This window comes from Phoxinus phoxinus, assembly GCF_949152265.1.
Source record: "Phoxinus phoxinus genome assembly, chromosome: 13".
In the NCBI taxonomy this organism is placed as follows: domain Eukaryota; kingdom Metazoa; phylum Chordata; class Actinopteri; order Cypriniformes; family Leuciscidae; genus Phoxinus; species Phoxinus phoxinus.
The window spans coordinates 25,189,432-25,205,282 of NC_136888.1; the positions used below are offsets into that span (position 1 = coordinate 25,189,432).

Below are 15,851 nucleotides of genomic sequence, written 5' to 3' on the forward strand. Positions count from 1 at the left end.
TTGATTACAGCTCTGAAATTGTTTTGAAATTTGTTTATATGTTGGACTAAGAATAAACAATACATCTGTGTTGGTTCTGCATTATAAACATCTGCATTTTATAATGATTTGTTTCCCTGCTATGAATAGATTTGAAACATTCGTAAGCCAGTCTAGGTACATTTACCTATGCACAAATTTGCATTCGCCTAAGAGCATTTTATTGTTAAAACGTATTAAATATTTTCCTGCATGTCCCGACCCAAATATAACTATACGTTGTTTCCTTTCTAGATTATTTGAAATCATGTCAAAGTAAACTGATTAAAATAGCAAGCAACAGTTTGCTCTTTAGGGTAAACAGCAATTATTCTGTAAATGTTGGCATGAGCCAATGAAAGCACTTGTTTATTGGACAGATGGCAACATCAAATTGTGTTTATCTTACAACATTAGCATAACTGAAGAACTAAAAATATCATTATTGCTTCCAAGACATTAACATCATTTTTCACACGGATCATTAATAATGCAAACAAAAAGATTGCAGAAGAATCTAATTTAGCTCATGGTGTTCATTCAAGCCCTCTGCTGAAGCTTTCAGAATTCACCAAAAGCACATATTTGTACACGAATCAAATGCCAAATAAGACCGGCCGTAAATGGCTGTTGAAAATCCATATTTCTGTAATGTCAGCAGCATGGTAATTTGATTTAGTAAAACGTTTGCGGGGCATCATATAAGCAGCACCAGTAAAACAAAGTCACTGGACAGCTTCAGTAGGCTCCCGAGATGACGCTTAAGAGACAATATGCATGTCAAATGCATCATATAAGCAATTAATAGAAATGAAAATGCATGGCAGTTACATATGATGCAACACAATATTTTTGTTGATTTGCATTATAAGGCGACGTGGCAATGTTGGATGTTTTACTGCATATGAAGTATTTGCAACTGCTAGCAGTGCTTCATTTCTCTAGTAAGACAGTGTTGTTGGGCAAAAGAGGGTCCAGGTAGGATCAGCATGACACCCTGTGGCAACTCTGCTCCAGTGCAGCTTGTGTTCACTAAACTATATTAAAATATAAATTAAAATGACTTTTATTCAACCATTCTCTCATTTATGCATTGAATAACAGCTTATGTATATTCCTCATGTTTTTGTTTGACGAATTTGTCTAATAATTTCAGTACGTTTTTTTAATACGCAATGTTAATTGCTATTAATCACTATTAATTGCTTATATGATGCATTAATATTAATTGAACATTGATTTTAATTTAAGTTGCAGCAATACACAGAGCCTACAGGAAAAATACACGCACATGAGGAAAACTTCATTATGTAATATGGATTTGTTTTTGACAGATGCCTTCAGGATGGGCTTTGAGAAGCTGTTAACATCTCACGACCAGTGTTAAATATGTAATGATGTGCTTTATGGTTTATTTTGATCCACATCAATACATCAGAAGTCAAGGAACTCAATTCGGTATTAGTAAAACAAACAAGACAAAGGATTTGATGCTCATATATTATTTATTCCTTTTAAATATTTTCCTCTTATAATATACATTTCTATCTTAAATAATACAAATGCGCTGTGCTAGATCTATTATTTCAAAGAATGCCCAGTACTTCCATGCTGCACTGAAATATATATATTTGTATAGACACGCTCGCCCACATACACACAAACAGCCATTCATCAAAGGAGCAAAGAGCTTGGAATTCATGGTCAGTTTTGTATACAGAGGAATGAACGTAATCCTCTCACCCTCTCCTCATTTTGGTACACAATATGTTGTATTTGCCATCCAGAACATTCTGCGAGAGAAGTATACATTTCAAAAATACATAATTTTGACAAAAACAGCAACCATCAAGGAGTCTACTCAACCACACTGCCAACCAAAGCAAAAGCTCTGCTGAAATGTTCCACGAAACCGCTATGGCATTAACACGTCTAAACTGGCATATCTGACGCTGGGAGATAACATTAACTGAGAAAAAAAAAAAAAAAAAACAGAACGGAAGATCAGGACGAGATTATTTCGCTTCTGTTTTTGTATAGTTTGGTATATATCTATATATATGCAAAGGGCGTATAACTACTAAACGACAGAAGTCATATCTCAACTTCATCACAATGACATAATTACTTCCGATTGATTAACATTCACTTCTCAATAATGTGAAAGGAATGGATTCAAAAATACCTCAAATCACATCTGAACTTAAAAAAAAGTCAAACAGTCTTTACGTAAACAACAAAAAAACAGGTCTCCTCATTCATCAGAGGTTGACCTTTTTGGGAGTCCCTGTGAGTACAATATCACTTTGTAACTCTTATGTAAAGTTCTCTTGATTTTTGAAAAAAGTCCAAAACAGGGAAGTGTAAAGGTCAGCATAGTGCGATCAGACAATCTTATCGATGCTTTTTAGCATAGATAGAAATGTGGTGAAAAACAAGCAGGCCAAAAATGCAAAGAGGCTTGAGGAAAAACAAAACCAATCAACCAGTATTTCTTCACATAGCAGACTGTTAACTATTTAAAGGCACAAACAGACCATATAAAACAGCTTTCTCATTTCATATTTAGCGATCTTGTAACAAAACTACCATGTAGGACGAGAAGCAAAGGGCACATGTTGAAAGCAGGCCTGTGCACGCGAGATAAAGTTTGTCCATTCACATTTGTAACTGACAGTTTGCGAGTTCTCTCGTATCTTTGTACACGTACAACAAATACACAGTATTTTCCTGCATTGGAGATCAGTAGCAGGTGACATTTTGAACTGAGTCAGACTGCTGACTTGGTGAATGATACATTTTAGTGCAAACTAATGGAGCTGCGAAGGTGGATGTTAAGGAGTGGCGTGATAACCTTTGGTTTGCTGGGAAGGCAGAAAACGGGGAAACTCGGTGTAGGATATAAGGCAAGTCATGATGGGCGACGGGAGGACGAAAGCTCATTACACATTGGTCAGTCAACAGAATGGTAAGTTAACCAAATGCATTCTGGAATATTTGGTCCGCCACAATAAATCTATGATCCTCCACACCCTGTTATGACGACTAAATGAATGATTGGCCAGTGCGTTGAGGATCAAACCGATTGGTGCCTCCTAAAACACGGAGCTTGTGTTCAATTTATCTAAAAATAAATATTTTGAACCTTCCATCTACAGATAATTAGTTCAATAAGGGTGCGTTTACTACCAAAAGGAGAATATTAGAGCTCTATTACATAATTCAAGGTCATTGTTAATGTACCTGCATTAATTTTTTGTTCTTTTTACACTCATTCAGCAAATATAAAAGATAACTGCAAAAATAAATACTCAAATTCATGGAGTGAAAAATCACATTTTGGCGATCGGTACCTTTGAACTCAAGGTAGTTGTGCTCAGAATGCCGTTATATAAAGTCACAAGGGATAATAGTTGAAACTTAGTTTTTTTCAGGAGTGCTACGCCGAGAGCATTTATCCTAAAGGAAAAAAAGTGGAAAACAATAACAACTCCCTAAAGACTTGTGGCTGTCCAGTTGATAGGACTTTGATTGTGTCATAACGTTTTGGATTCTGGTTTCAGTGTATGGCTCCATCCAGACCTACTGCAGGTTTTTCAGCAGACGGCCGTAGCGGTAGTCGTAAACGTGGCGGCAGACGAACACCAGGTCAGGATCGATGTCGTTGGGCACGCAACGATGAGCTGGAATTACATAGTCGGAGGGAGGGACCAGGGAGCTCCGTCTGGGTAAGCCCTCCTCATGACACTTCACCAAGGCACAAAATCTGAAACATTAAAAATCAAATCAAATTTGTACAAAGGATAGGAGGTGATGATACATTTTGACACATGGCGATAAATATGATCGCTTACCTACAGTACTGTGCTAACGTCAACACATAGCACTTATCTTCGATACATGCCACACTATTTTCATCCTGATGCCGAGAGGCGAAAATCTCATTCTGGAAAAATTCACACAGCTTTAATATTTTATATTTAACTTAAGGGAATCCATGCTGTAAGTGTACTAAATAAATATTGCAACCAATACAATGTGAAATGAAAATGCAGATACATATTGAATCAAATACATGGAAGTTGGAAGATACAGGCATGTTAAAATATAAAATATTCACTTCATGAATTATAGTAGATATATAGCATGTTTGAGAGTGCTGGGAGTCATTTGTTTGTCCAGTGGTTTACTGAACACAGGAAACTTGTGCTGCCTACTTCCTATATGAAACTCATAATCAAAGGAAGTCAAATGTTGACTTTGCGTGTTCCCGGAGGACCACACGGCTGTGCCATGAGCAATTCTAGACTCACCTCACAGTGCATGCTGGGAATGCGACCCCCCTGAGTGTGTTCTGGGCGGTAGTACCAAAACAAGCTCATCATCAGCTCCCCTAAAAGTAGGATTCAAGTATTGTGAGCTCTTCTGTGACTTTCATTGATGTATTAGAGAAAACAGCGTTTAGAGGAAGCCTTACCTGACTCAGGGTCTTCCCAGAAGGCGGAGACTTTGGCCACATAAGGCAAGGACTTCTTCCTGGGACCTGAGCGCAGTAGCACGGCGTCTCTGACCCTGATCACCTCTCCATCTCTCTGCACTCCTTCATAGCACCTGCGCAGGGATGTTGATTCCTCACCCTTCAATCAAATGAAAAATATAGAGTTCCACGTTTTATCTCAGTATACACTTTAGTATCACGTTAGACATGTACAAAAAAAGCTACACATACATTTTAAAACTCCAATAAGGGGTCAACTTGAAGCCAGCTGAATTATTTAAAGCTTTACTTGATATAGATTAATTTAGGTTAGTCTGAATGACTAGTCTCAAAACGCATTTAAAAAAATGCAACATGTGGGGAGCTATAAAAAAACAGCATGAATTCCGACGCAATGATAAAAGATGTTTAAAGACATCTAAATGCATGACTGCAGAAGCGAAAGGAGATAAATTTAAAAAAGGACCCCTTAAATAGGTCAGCTAAAGCACAGCATGATGTTAACATGCTAATTGAGAGCACTACAGCTAAAAATATCAAAACCAATACATGGATTGGTAACACTTTAGTTTAGGGTCCAATTCTCACTATTAACTAATTGCTTATTAGCATGCATATTACTAGGATATTGGCTGTTTATTAGTAATTATAAAGCACATATTAATGCCTTATTCTGCATGACCATATTCTATATCCCTTAATCCACCCAATACCTAAACTTAACAACTACCTTTCTAACTATTAATAAGCAGTAATTAGGAGTTTAATGAGGTTAGTTAATAGTTAACAGTTAGTTAACAGTTCAAAAAGTTAGTTAACAATAGTTAACATCGTAGTTAACAGTTAGTTAATAGTAAGAGTGTGACCTATGGATTTAATGCTGAAATATATCTATACCATTCAAGTTTGGGATTAATAGATTTTTTTTTTTTTTAAGAAGTCTCTTATTCTCTGCAAGGCTGCATTTATTTAATCAAAAATACAATAACAGTAATATTGTGAAGTATTATAACAATTGAAAATGTTTATTTCAATTTATTTAAAAATATAATTTATTCCTGTGATCTGTATTCAGTTTTGTATTTCTGTGGTATTTTCAGCAGTCATTACTCCAATTTTCAGTGTCATGTGATCCTACAGAAATCATTGATTGATGACTAGAAACATTTCTTATCATCGTGATTCGTCAATGTAGAAAACGGTTGTGGTTTATGTGGAAAAAGTGACACTTTTTTTTCACGATTCTGTAATGAAAGTTCAAAAGACAGCAATTTTTTGTAAGTAACAAATAAGTAACATTATAAATGTCTTGACTGTCACTTTTGATCAACTTAATGCATCCTTGGTGAATATATAAATATTAATTTATTTAACAAAAAAACGTTCTACATTGAAATCTATATTGAAATTTTGCACAAATACTGATGAGAAAAAATATACAGTATCTACCATGATTACATAGAGTCTTTCATGAATTAAAATCACTTGTTTTTAGTACTCTATTTGACAAAGTGTAAAACTAGTATCCAAATTCCAATAGACCTTATGTAGTTTTCAGCACTGCGCTCCTTGTGTTGTGTCTTCCAGTTTATACTTCCACAGCATGAGGATAAGATCTAACAGATTTATGAATGAACCACTTGTCTTAAAATCTTCCCGGTCTACTGAGATTTGTTATGACATCCGCATTACAATGGTCATGATAACTTTCGTTAACTCTACAAGAAGTAAATCTGCATGCTTGTTTCTGGCGCATAAGGTCTATAGAGCAGCCCAAAGACCGTGACTCTGAAGTAAATGCGTGACTCTGCAGTGTGGAGAACTAAATAGTTCTTCTACTGAATCCTGAAGTAATGTGTGTAAACATTTCATAAACTACTGGTAATTTTCTTAAAATTATTTCCAAGTTCTTAAAAACACTAAAATGGAGAAGAAAACAACTGCTCATTGTCTAAAGGTTTGCCCATTGGCTATTTGTTTAAAATACTTGTTTAAAATCACCTCACTGGAATTTAATAATCATGACCTTTCCAATGAACGCAATACAATGTTTACTACTGACATTTTGCAACAGCTGTTCAAAAGAAATTTGCCAGGGTCATTATTTTGTAATTTTCCAGGAATAATAATAATTCTATAATAAATGCAATATCTTTCAATGAATCGCTGCTTTAAAAGGATGAATGAATGAAAATTCTGTCATTAATTACTCAAACCCATTCGACAACTGACACTTAGATGCTTCAAAAAGTGAGATCGTAAAACTAATCCATATGAATCCATACTAATCCATATGAGCGGTTTAGTCCAAATTTTCTGAAGATACACGATTACTTTATATGATGAACAGATTGAATTTAGTCTTTTATTCACATTATACATTGATCAGCAAACATAAACTCAACCGAACCTGCTTGATGCGTGAGAACAAACCTCTCGCTGAAGCTCACACGTACTGCGTAACACAATAATGAACCTCATTGGTTCTTGCGGAAGCTCAAATGTGCTGTTAAACACGAGAATGAACCTCATCGGTTCTCGCACATAAAGCAAACATGCTTGAGTTTCCATTTTCCATATCTGATGTGTGAGTTGATAAACAACATATGCGAATAAAAGGCTAAATTCAATCTGTTCATAAAGTAATCATGTCTCTTCAGAAAATTTGGGACTAAAGAACTCAATTCATATGGATTAGTTTTACGATCTCTTTATGAACTTTTTGAAGCGTCAAAGTGGTAGTTGCGTAGCTGTCAATGGAGGGACATAAATAACTCAGATTTGATTAAAAAGATCTTCATTTGTGTTCCGAAGAGGAACGAAAGTCTTGCCGGTTTGGAACGACACGAGGCTGAGTAATTAATGAAAGAATTTAAATTTTTGGGTGAACTATCCCTTAAAGTCTTGCTCCGGGCACCTCCTAAATGTCTTTTTAGGAAACTTTCAATACGCCAGTCTGTGTTGACACCATCCCCGGACAGGGCAACTCGAGTACGTACCACAATGAATACTTCCTTTTCTGTTGCCACACCAACAGGCATCCAGCCGTTTGTTGCCCGGCGACGACTGATCTTAGACTGTTTGGCAGAGCCGCTGCCATGGCCTGGTCCCAGCTGGCCATCCTTAATATGGGGGCAAACAGCAGAGTCCCGCACCCCAGAACGAGAGCCACTGGGCGGCTTGGCCCTCTGAGGGCATTCCCGTCCCACTCTAATCTGCACCTGGGGTCGACTGGCATCGGGAAGAGGCGTCTGCAGGTGGGGCACTGACTGGGTGGATGGAGGCACACTGGAGATGGGGCAGATGGACAGAGGCAGGGCAGAAGGCATCGTGATGGATGAGCTGTGGTCATCCAGAGGGTAAGAGTAATCTTCTACAGAGCGGAGAAAGCAAAAAATCATTGGTTCATAAAATGCTCAACATGCATTTATGATCATAAACAAACACCATATTGCATGTAATACAACACAGCAGACTAATGCAGTCATAAATGAGTCAGTGTGCCAGATGCTGCGTGGTCAGATGCAAAGCTAAGAGCTGTAACCACAATTATATACAACCTTGAGGGGATTGGATTTTATGACAGGAACTACATATCAATTTAGAAATGTGGAAACAGTGAAGCACTTGATTATTAATTCATATTTGAACTCGAACAAAACAATGACGGTGCATTATCATTTCAATAACATCCAATTGCTATGATCCAAGGGTGTCGTAAAGGTTGTGTGGGAAGTGGAAAAAAACACACAAATTTCAGAGAGGATGAGCCAATCTTGGGAAACCTGTCAATTGCCTATGTGGTTCCCATAGTGATGAGGAAATTTGAAGTTTGAGGAAGTACATGTGATGCATTCTTCTGGTAATGCATAAAGAGACAAGAAATTTGACAAATCACAAATCACATACGGTATGTTTCATACACACATTCCTAATGATTTGGTTTTGTATGGAAAAGAACTACCAGAAATCAAAAGTGCATAGTTGGGAAGTTTTAAATTAAGAGGAAAAAACATTGAGTACAATTTTAGGTTTTATACTTTACCTTTAAAACTTTAAACATACATTTACTGACTAAAGATATTAAAAACACTGACATACTGATTAAACTAAATTTGTCTTAAACTATCTAATATTCTTTCAAATAATATTTTATAGAGCTATTCTCTAAATTAAATCACAAGTTTTCCATTTTTAAATTAAATTAGAAATCTTGTGAGACTGTTGAGTTTCATTTAAATGCAGTTTAGTCTATCTGCATGGTCAAATCAGGGTCAGAGGTCAGAGACTGAAGGCACTAAGACTTGTCTGAAATGAATCCTCTCTTATTTCTTGATTTTCTGTGTTACTGGCCCACTTCACCATTGCAATGAGGGAAAAGGAATGACTCTTTAATAGCGGATTAACAAGTTGGTGGTTTTAACCTGCAGCAGGGCAGACTCCTCTCGTGTAAAAGATCAGGTCTATCAACAGTATCACCCTACCCATCCCCTGAGGTTTGACATCAATGAATAGCAAATACAGACATTTTATTACAATCTAGACTCCAAATCTAATAGAAGCAACAAGCACAAATTGAACACCAAATCTGACCAAATCAAACAGCCCTCAAACTAAGTGCACACAGTGACATGCCGTTGGAGTGGTAATCACACTCAGTCTACACAAAAAATAGATAACAATACTTAAGATAACCCAGTTCACAACGTTTGGTCTCTGTGGATCGAGTCTGGGTAAGCGTGTAAGGAAAAACACAATCATTGTACATTCGCTCAAGCATGAAAGTGTTGCGTTATTGGAGGAAAACTTCACTTCCCCCTGCAGTATACAGACGGTTTTAAAAAATTTACACTCGCACAGTATTGAACGGTTCAATACAGCATTTTGTGTATGTGAGATTTTTTTTAAGTGTAGAGCTTTGCACTTCCAAAAATTACATAATTTCCACATCCATTTAATAGCAAACCAAATATACAGTACCAACTTCAAATGAATACTAAAATGCCTCCACTTTGCTTGTTTGTCTTGTCACGGTGAAACTCATTCTGTACCTAAAGAGAAACCCACAGAGAGTCAGATTACTGTCTCATTAACGGAGATTACGGTGAGTGAAAAATGACATTGTATAACGGAGCCGTGTGGTTAAAAACCAACAAGGGAGCATCTCTGCGGAGGTCTCTGCCTATACCGAGGTTCACATGCGTCTGCGAGACCACAGCTGCCACCTCACAATGAACAGACAGTTCAAGTCTCCTGCCAACAAAAATAACCAGCACCCTTCCCCACCTGTGGCAATTACTCACATGCAAACCAACAGCGAACAGACTGCAGGGAACATGCAGCCACAATGACGTGGCTGGGGAAGGGAATTTCATTTCATTTGTCTCCTACTCAAGCAGTTACTTTTTTCTCCACAAGTCCTTGATGCAACCTTGACAGGGTTTCTCTTGACATCTTTTAATGTCACTGTATTTCTTGTGTACACCTTTAGATCAATCACTTTAGAGACTGTGTGAGCTCATTCATAAAGACGTCTACTGCTGAGACTGGGTCAAGGCTGAGAATACAAACATGGCATAGAATGATGAATGTGGAAATCCTTCCATCCACTTAAAAGATACATTTTCTCTAAAAATGAGTCATTTGTTAATTTACATAATGATGTTTTCTAAAACAAAAAATAAGACATCTCTCACATTATAGGGGAGAGTGAGGCAAGATGTGCCATTGTCACTCTTTTTATGTATACCTTATGGATAAGTCAAATTATATTTTCATTATTTTATTCATCAGTCCAATTTTCTCCTCCAAACAATGTGCAAATTAGAAGTATATATGTGTGTATGTATGAACTATGAAATATTATTAATAAAAAAAATAACTTTTCAATTTTAATATATTTTAAAATGCAATTCATTCCTGTGATGGCAGTCCATTCTTCAGAGACACATAGCCTCAAGATTTGGTGCTCAAAAAACATTTCTTATTATTAGAGACGGACCAAAACTAAATTTCTCTGCTGATACTGATAGCCGATTATTCAGAATGAAATACCGATAGATAGTTCGATTTTTTTTAATCTCTCCCAAATAATACGGCACATGAAACAAGGAGCCCTCTTATTTGGTACATTACTGTAATATTAGCTAGAGGTTAAATTTAACAACAGAGCTATTATATTCAACTGTTATTTATTTTCATATATAACAATTACACTCAAATAAAAACTGAAATATTTGTATGCAACTTGGTTGTACATAAGGCAGTTTTGTATAATTAACAGTAAACAGCTGCTCTCTAGTGTTTTTTTCTAGATAAACAAACTGCTAACGCTGATTGAGCGATTACTTGAGATAATTAATTTCGTTAACATAATTTTTTTGTTGTTGTAACTTGTATTAAAGTGGAAGAGATGACTCGTGCTCCACGCTGCTGCTTTAACGGAGGCGCTACAGCGATCGGTCACGTCACAATTAAGAGTGTCAAAACCTTATTTATTGTTTGAATTTTGTGATAAAAATGGACAGAATTTGAAAGCTGAGACTTAAAACAAACCACAAAGCTTTTAGCGATTATTGGATAGGAGGTGCTACAAATAATGTTTGATGTAGGAAAAAAGCGCAGATCTGGCAACCCTGGCTTGAACTAAGAGTGATTCACAGGGTCAAATAGAGCCTGCTTTAACATCGCTATTTTTTTTTTTTTCACTGTTAATGTATTTTCTGTATTGTCTAAATTCAGAGAGATTTTCTTCACACACAGTATGAGTTGCAGTCTGAACATGTTTTTCCGCCCCCCTTTTGATTGACAGGATAGAATTGGACTGGATCATATTCTGTTTTTAAACAATTGGCTGCCTAATAACTGTTCTTAAAAAAATCATTACTTCGTACATATATAGGAATAAGCATAATCAAATTTAAACCAAAATCAACTAATTAATACTACAACAAAATATTTTAGTCAACCTTAATGCACTTCCTATTAGGGGTTGCACAGTCGACTTTAAAGCTCTGCCATGACACTTTAAGCTTGATGTCGACTAGTTGCTGATCATGGCTTATAGAGGCGCGTACAGAGAATCATTCAGAAACGCAGAAGTGTAGTCAACACTATCAATAAAATAGCTTAGAAACTGAAATGTTCTAGCATATATTTCTTAGTAAAAAAAAAAACACAGTTGCACTATTATTAGAGAGACACTGCCAGGTAGAATTAATTCATCGCAATCGCTTTCTCCCTAATGCATTCATATAAATGTTATATTTACTGTGCTACTTTATTTGTATCTGATTTACAACGAGCAGAAATCTGTGAGGAATATAATGACCCAAACACAGATGAACTGATGAAAATAAGCTGTTATGTAGGAGCAATAGCCTTGTGGGCAGCGCTGTGTCATATGCCATAGCTGTGCACAACCAACCTGCGTTCGAGTCTCAGCTCGAGGTTCAGGCTTATTGGTTTATTAATGACGTCATCAGCGATTAGTCGACTCGACTTTAATCACATAAATGTTGACTTTAAAAAAAATCTGAAGTCGTTCAACCCCAACTTCCTATCTGTTGCATTGTCTGTTTGACGCACATGTGCATATTTGCTTTATGAAGTACTTAAAGTTTAACAGCGGTTCTTTACTAAATGCAGCCCTGCTTAAACATAAAATGTGGCACAGTTTACCAACTCTCACTCTCTCCTCCATACTTCAATCACAAGAACAGCAGGCAACCTGTTTCAAGTTCAAATGCTCAAACATCCTTGTAAAGTTACAGTTATGAAGCTAGTCAGACAAAAGCGAGAGACATTTTTATCTTTCATTCCATTTCCCATCCTACCTTTTTCCATTTTGTGCATGCAGCTGGAGCATCCTGCGTTGTACGAGCAGCCCCTGCTAGCGATGGGTTGCGTGGGTCTGTAGGCATAGCTGTTGAGCCTGCAGGCTTCTCCGTAGCAGGTGCCCACAGAGTTACAGTACGCCGGATGAGGGATCCCTGTGGTATGAGAAACTGAAGAGGGTAGCAATTTTGGTCTCTGGACCCCGCTAGTGCACATCGCCAGCTGGGGTACTGACGAGGGCGTGTGGCTTCCTGGATTTGAGCTTACGGGATGCGCCGGAGTCCCATGATGGGCAATGTGGACATAATACCCAGGGTAACATGGATAGGAATGGGCACCGATGGGCATCGCTGGATGCGTCAGTGTGTGAGGAGAAGGAAGAAATCCCTTCAGAGAATGTTCATCGGTTTCCGGGAAGGTTTTCTGGCCGAGGAACAAGGCTAGTCTATGGCAGTACTCCACTGATCTCTCCTGGGAACAGCAGTAATATGATTTCACATCAGTCTCTGTTTTCTCTTCCTTCACAGGCTTCAGGGGAAAGCCGAGCATGGATCTGCACTGATATCCGGGGCTAATAAAGCCATGGCTTCCTGTGCTCCCGTCCCACAATGCCTCAGTGTGGAGGGCTTGCTTTTCACAGAGGCTGCAGCATTGCTGCGCTACTTTTAACTTGGACTGACAGGCCAAGTTGTGCTGCTGTTTACGTGATTTAGACTGGAGCTGTTTCCCTCGCACCCCTCCACCGCTCGGTTTGCCATCTGCTTTACCTCTGCGCTTCACTCCAGAGGACGTGCTGGTCAGCTTGAGCAGGGCGGCTGCATTTAAACCAGCCAGGCGCTTGGGAGCAGGACTGTTTAGAGTCTGGAGATCAATAGCGTCGGCTTCCGCCTTCGTTTTTTTGGGGTTTCGACATTGTTCGGTCTCTCCGATACACGTGCGTTTTCGGTTATCTTGGGCTTTTCTGGAACAATCATTATCTTTCGCTGTGTCTTTAGAAAGAGAAGTGTCTCCTTTTGTCTGCTGCTGCTTCTTTGAGAGTTTTGATGTCTTTTGGGGGTCCTCTCTGTCCAACAGCAGACTGTTAACGGCCTCTGCATTCAGAGAGGCCAGCCGTCTCTGGCGAGGTTCGGGGATGAATTCTGTGTATAAGGCAGATTTATCTGGTTTCACTTTGCTTTTTGGTTCAGGCGCTGACCGGCAAGTCTTACAGGCTTTCTTGCGACACTTGCAGATTTTCGCCTTCCCCTGCATTTCCTTCACCTTGGCCTTCATGCTGTTCCTACACGTTTCGCTCTCGTCCAAGCGCGTCAGTACGACACAGCAGTTAAGTGCGCTCACTTCACCCAATCCATGTCGTCCCCTGAGGGGGTACAGCTTCCGGTCTCTCTTGGTGGTCTTCCCTTTTATTTCCTTACCTTTTCTTCTTTGGGTAGAGCATGTTTTAGCCTTCTTTTCTGGCCAAGTTCTGTCCATAGTTGTCTGACAGCTCACCTGGTCCGCAGATTCACTCTTATATCCACATAAAGAGTTCCTCTGCCGTGCATGGGTCATCACACTCTGTCATGCAAAACCTATAAAAATAAATATAAAGCATTTTTTTATTATTAATTTCGAAGCTGTAACTGCTATGATTAAATATATAATGTGTACAGAAACTTTTAAGAATTTCATAACCTTTACTCATTAATATTAATGCAACCGACTATGTAAACTAAAGCTGAAAAATCAGCACAAATGTGGCTTTATGTGGCACCTTAATCAGGTTTCTGGTTTGGCAAGAGTTTAAAGAATTTTAATTGGTAAGGGACAATCATGGTTACTAAACTGCATAGGTGCAATAAACAATTTTTAGCATATGTTGTTTTGGCCTTTTGTAACAAACATCTTTCCACGTGAATTCACACAATCTATAAATAACATTCTTTTAATATTTTATCTTAGAAGGCTAGTAACACTTCTGATATTATAACGTTGAGATTTTACATCATTCCTTTATGGCGTCACAGGCTCAAGAACTGATTACATTCGACTCTAATTGACCTGACACACTGCCATAATTAGCCTATGTCCGTTATTTAAATGAATGATGATGTAGTTGCTAAAACATACAGAGAGACAGCAAAACATGATATTATGACATTGTGTGTTATGATTGATGTGATAGTACCACAATGTCTGAAACTTAGGTCAGCTATTCCCATTTACATCTTGCATCATTTAAAGGGACATTTATCCCAAAAATGAACATTCTGTCATCATTCATTCACCCTTGTGTTGTTTAAAAAAAAAAGTAATTTTGCTTTCTTTCTTCTCGAAATTACAAAAACATGTTTAAGATGCCCTTCTCCATGGAAGCTCAATGACTGGACCTTTCAATAGCTTTAAAACAACATGATGGCAAGTAAATAATGACAGGATGTTCCTTTAAGAGATAGGCTACAGAAACACCTAATCTGTAAAAAAAAATGACAGGCCTAGTCAGAGACAGGGTGCTTCTAATAGTTTCTTAAGTGCCCATTAAACTGTTGCTCTCCAAATAAAAACTATTTGATTGGCAATTTTGTGGTACACAAGGTTGAATACTTGTAACCTCAAATGTCAGATGAGAAATGAATGCAAGAAATATTTCTGATATAAAGATTCTGGAGATTTAACATGTCCAACATGCTTCCCCGAGACCTATTGATTAACTGAAAGGCAAGTCAGGGGTCAAACACACACGGAGACATATGACAGTAATTGGGCTCCATGTGAAACTTAACACTAACAGACACAAAACACTAACTGCTTTGACCTATTGACAAGTTCCTCTTTCTTTTAAAGGAACAGAAGTCCTTGAGGCTTTCCAGCTGACTCTGAAGTTAGACCAAGCTATTATTAGTCAAAGACATCTTTTAATGTTTGATGCATCGCTTTAGTTTTAAATCTGATTTTGAGTTTTTTGTTCTGTATTATTAGTATCACTGTGCTCCACCATGAAAGACAGAAGAGCTTTGAAAAAGTATGAATGCTACAGGCTTGCTTGGATTGTGTGAATAGATCCATTTATTCATGTGCTCAGTTATTAAGTTTGACAGCTGCTGTATTTGAATCTCCATCTGTCAAATAAAAGAGGTCATCATAACCATCAGTCAACCTCAGATGCATGCAGTGTTCTCCTTTACAATGCACAGAGCAAGTTCAGCACCCGCGAAATAATTTTTTTTGTGTTTCACATTTCCAAAACCAAACTGTTAAGTATGGACAGTTTGGACACAAAAATGCATCTACCATAATTGACAACTGTAGCATTCTTTCATTTCAGCAACAATCCTCTTCACTCCTACTGCTCTACTATTTAAAATCATCCACCCATGCGCCAGATAAAGAGGGGAATCATTCTGTAGTTCCAAACACAAAAGTGACTACTTTAAATACTTAACCAAACAGGTTATACTAAAAGTAAAATAACCAAACATACACATTTACAGTAAGGATCAATAATTATCTTTATGATATT

General features: G+C 37.7%; 1 protein-coding gene across 3 annotated transcripts in view; it reads right to left on the reverse strand.

Moving 5' to 3' along the window:
• Window positions 1–1,506: 1,506 nt before the first annotated feature.
• Window positions 1,507–15,851, reverse strand: part of bahd1 (bromo adjacent homology domain containing 1) — a 31,204-nt gene continuing 16,859 nt past the window's right edge. For 2 of the 3 annotated variants that reach the window (XM_079632788.1, XM_079632789.1), the window contains exons 2-7: window positions 12,352–13,923; window positions 7,516–7,889; window positions 4,496–4,655; window positions 4,332–4,411; window positions 3,873–3,964; window positions 1,508–3,784 (exon numbers count right to left, since the gene is read on the reverse strand). In XM_079632788.1, the coding sequence (XP_079488914.1) occupies window positions 3,601–3,784; window positions 3,873–3,964; window positions 4,332–4,411; window positions 4,496–4,655; window positions 7,516–7,889; window positions 12,352–13,903 (2,442 nt within the window). In that variant the 5' untranslated portion in view covers window positions 13,904–13,923 and the 3' untranslated portion in view covers window positions 1,508–3,600. Of the gene's footprint in view, window positions 3,785–3,872; window positions 3,965–4,331; window positions 4,412–4,495; window positions 4,656–7,515; window positions 7,890–12,351; window positions 13,924–15,851 lie in introns of all 3 variants that reach the window. The other variant, XM_079632790.1, reaches the window with a different exon arrangement.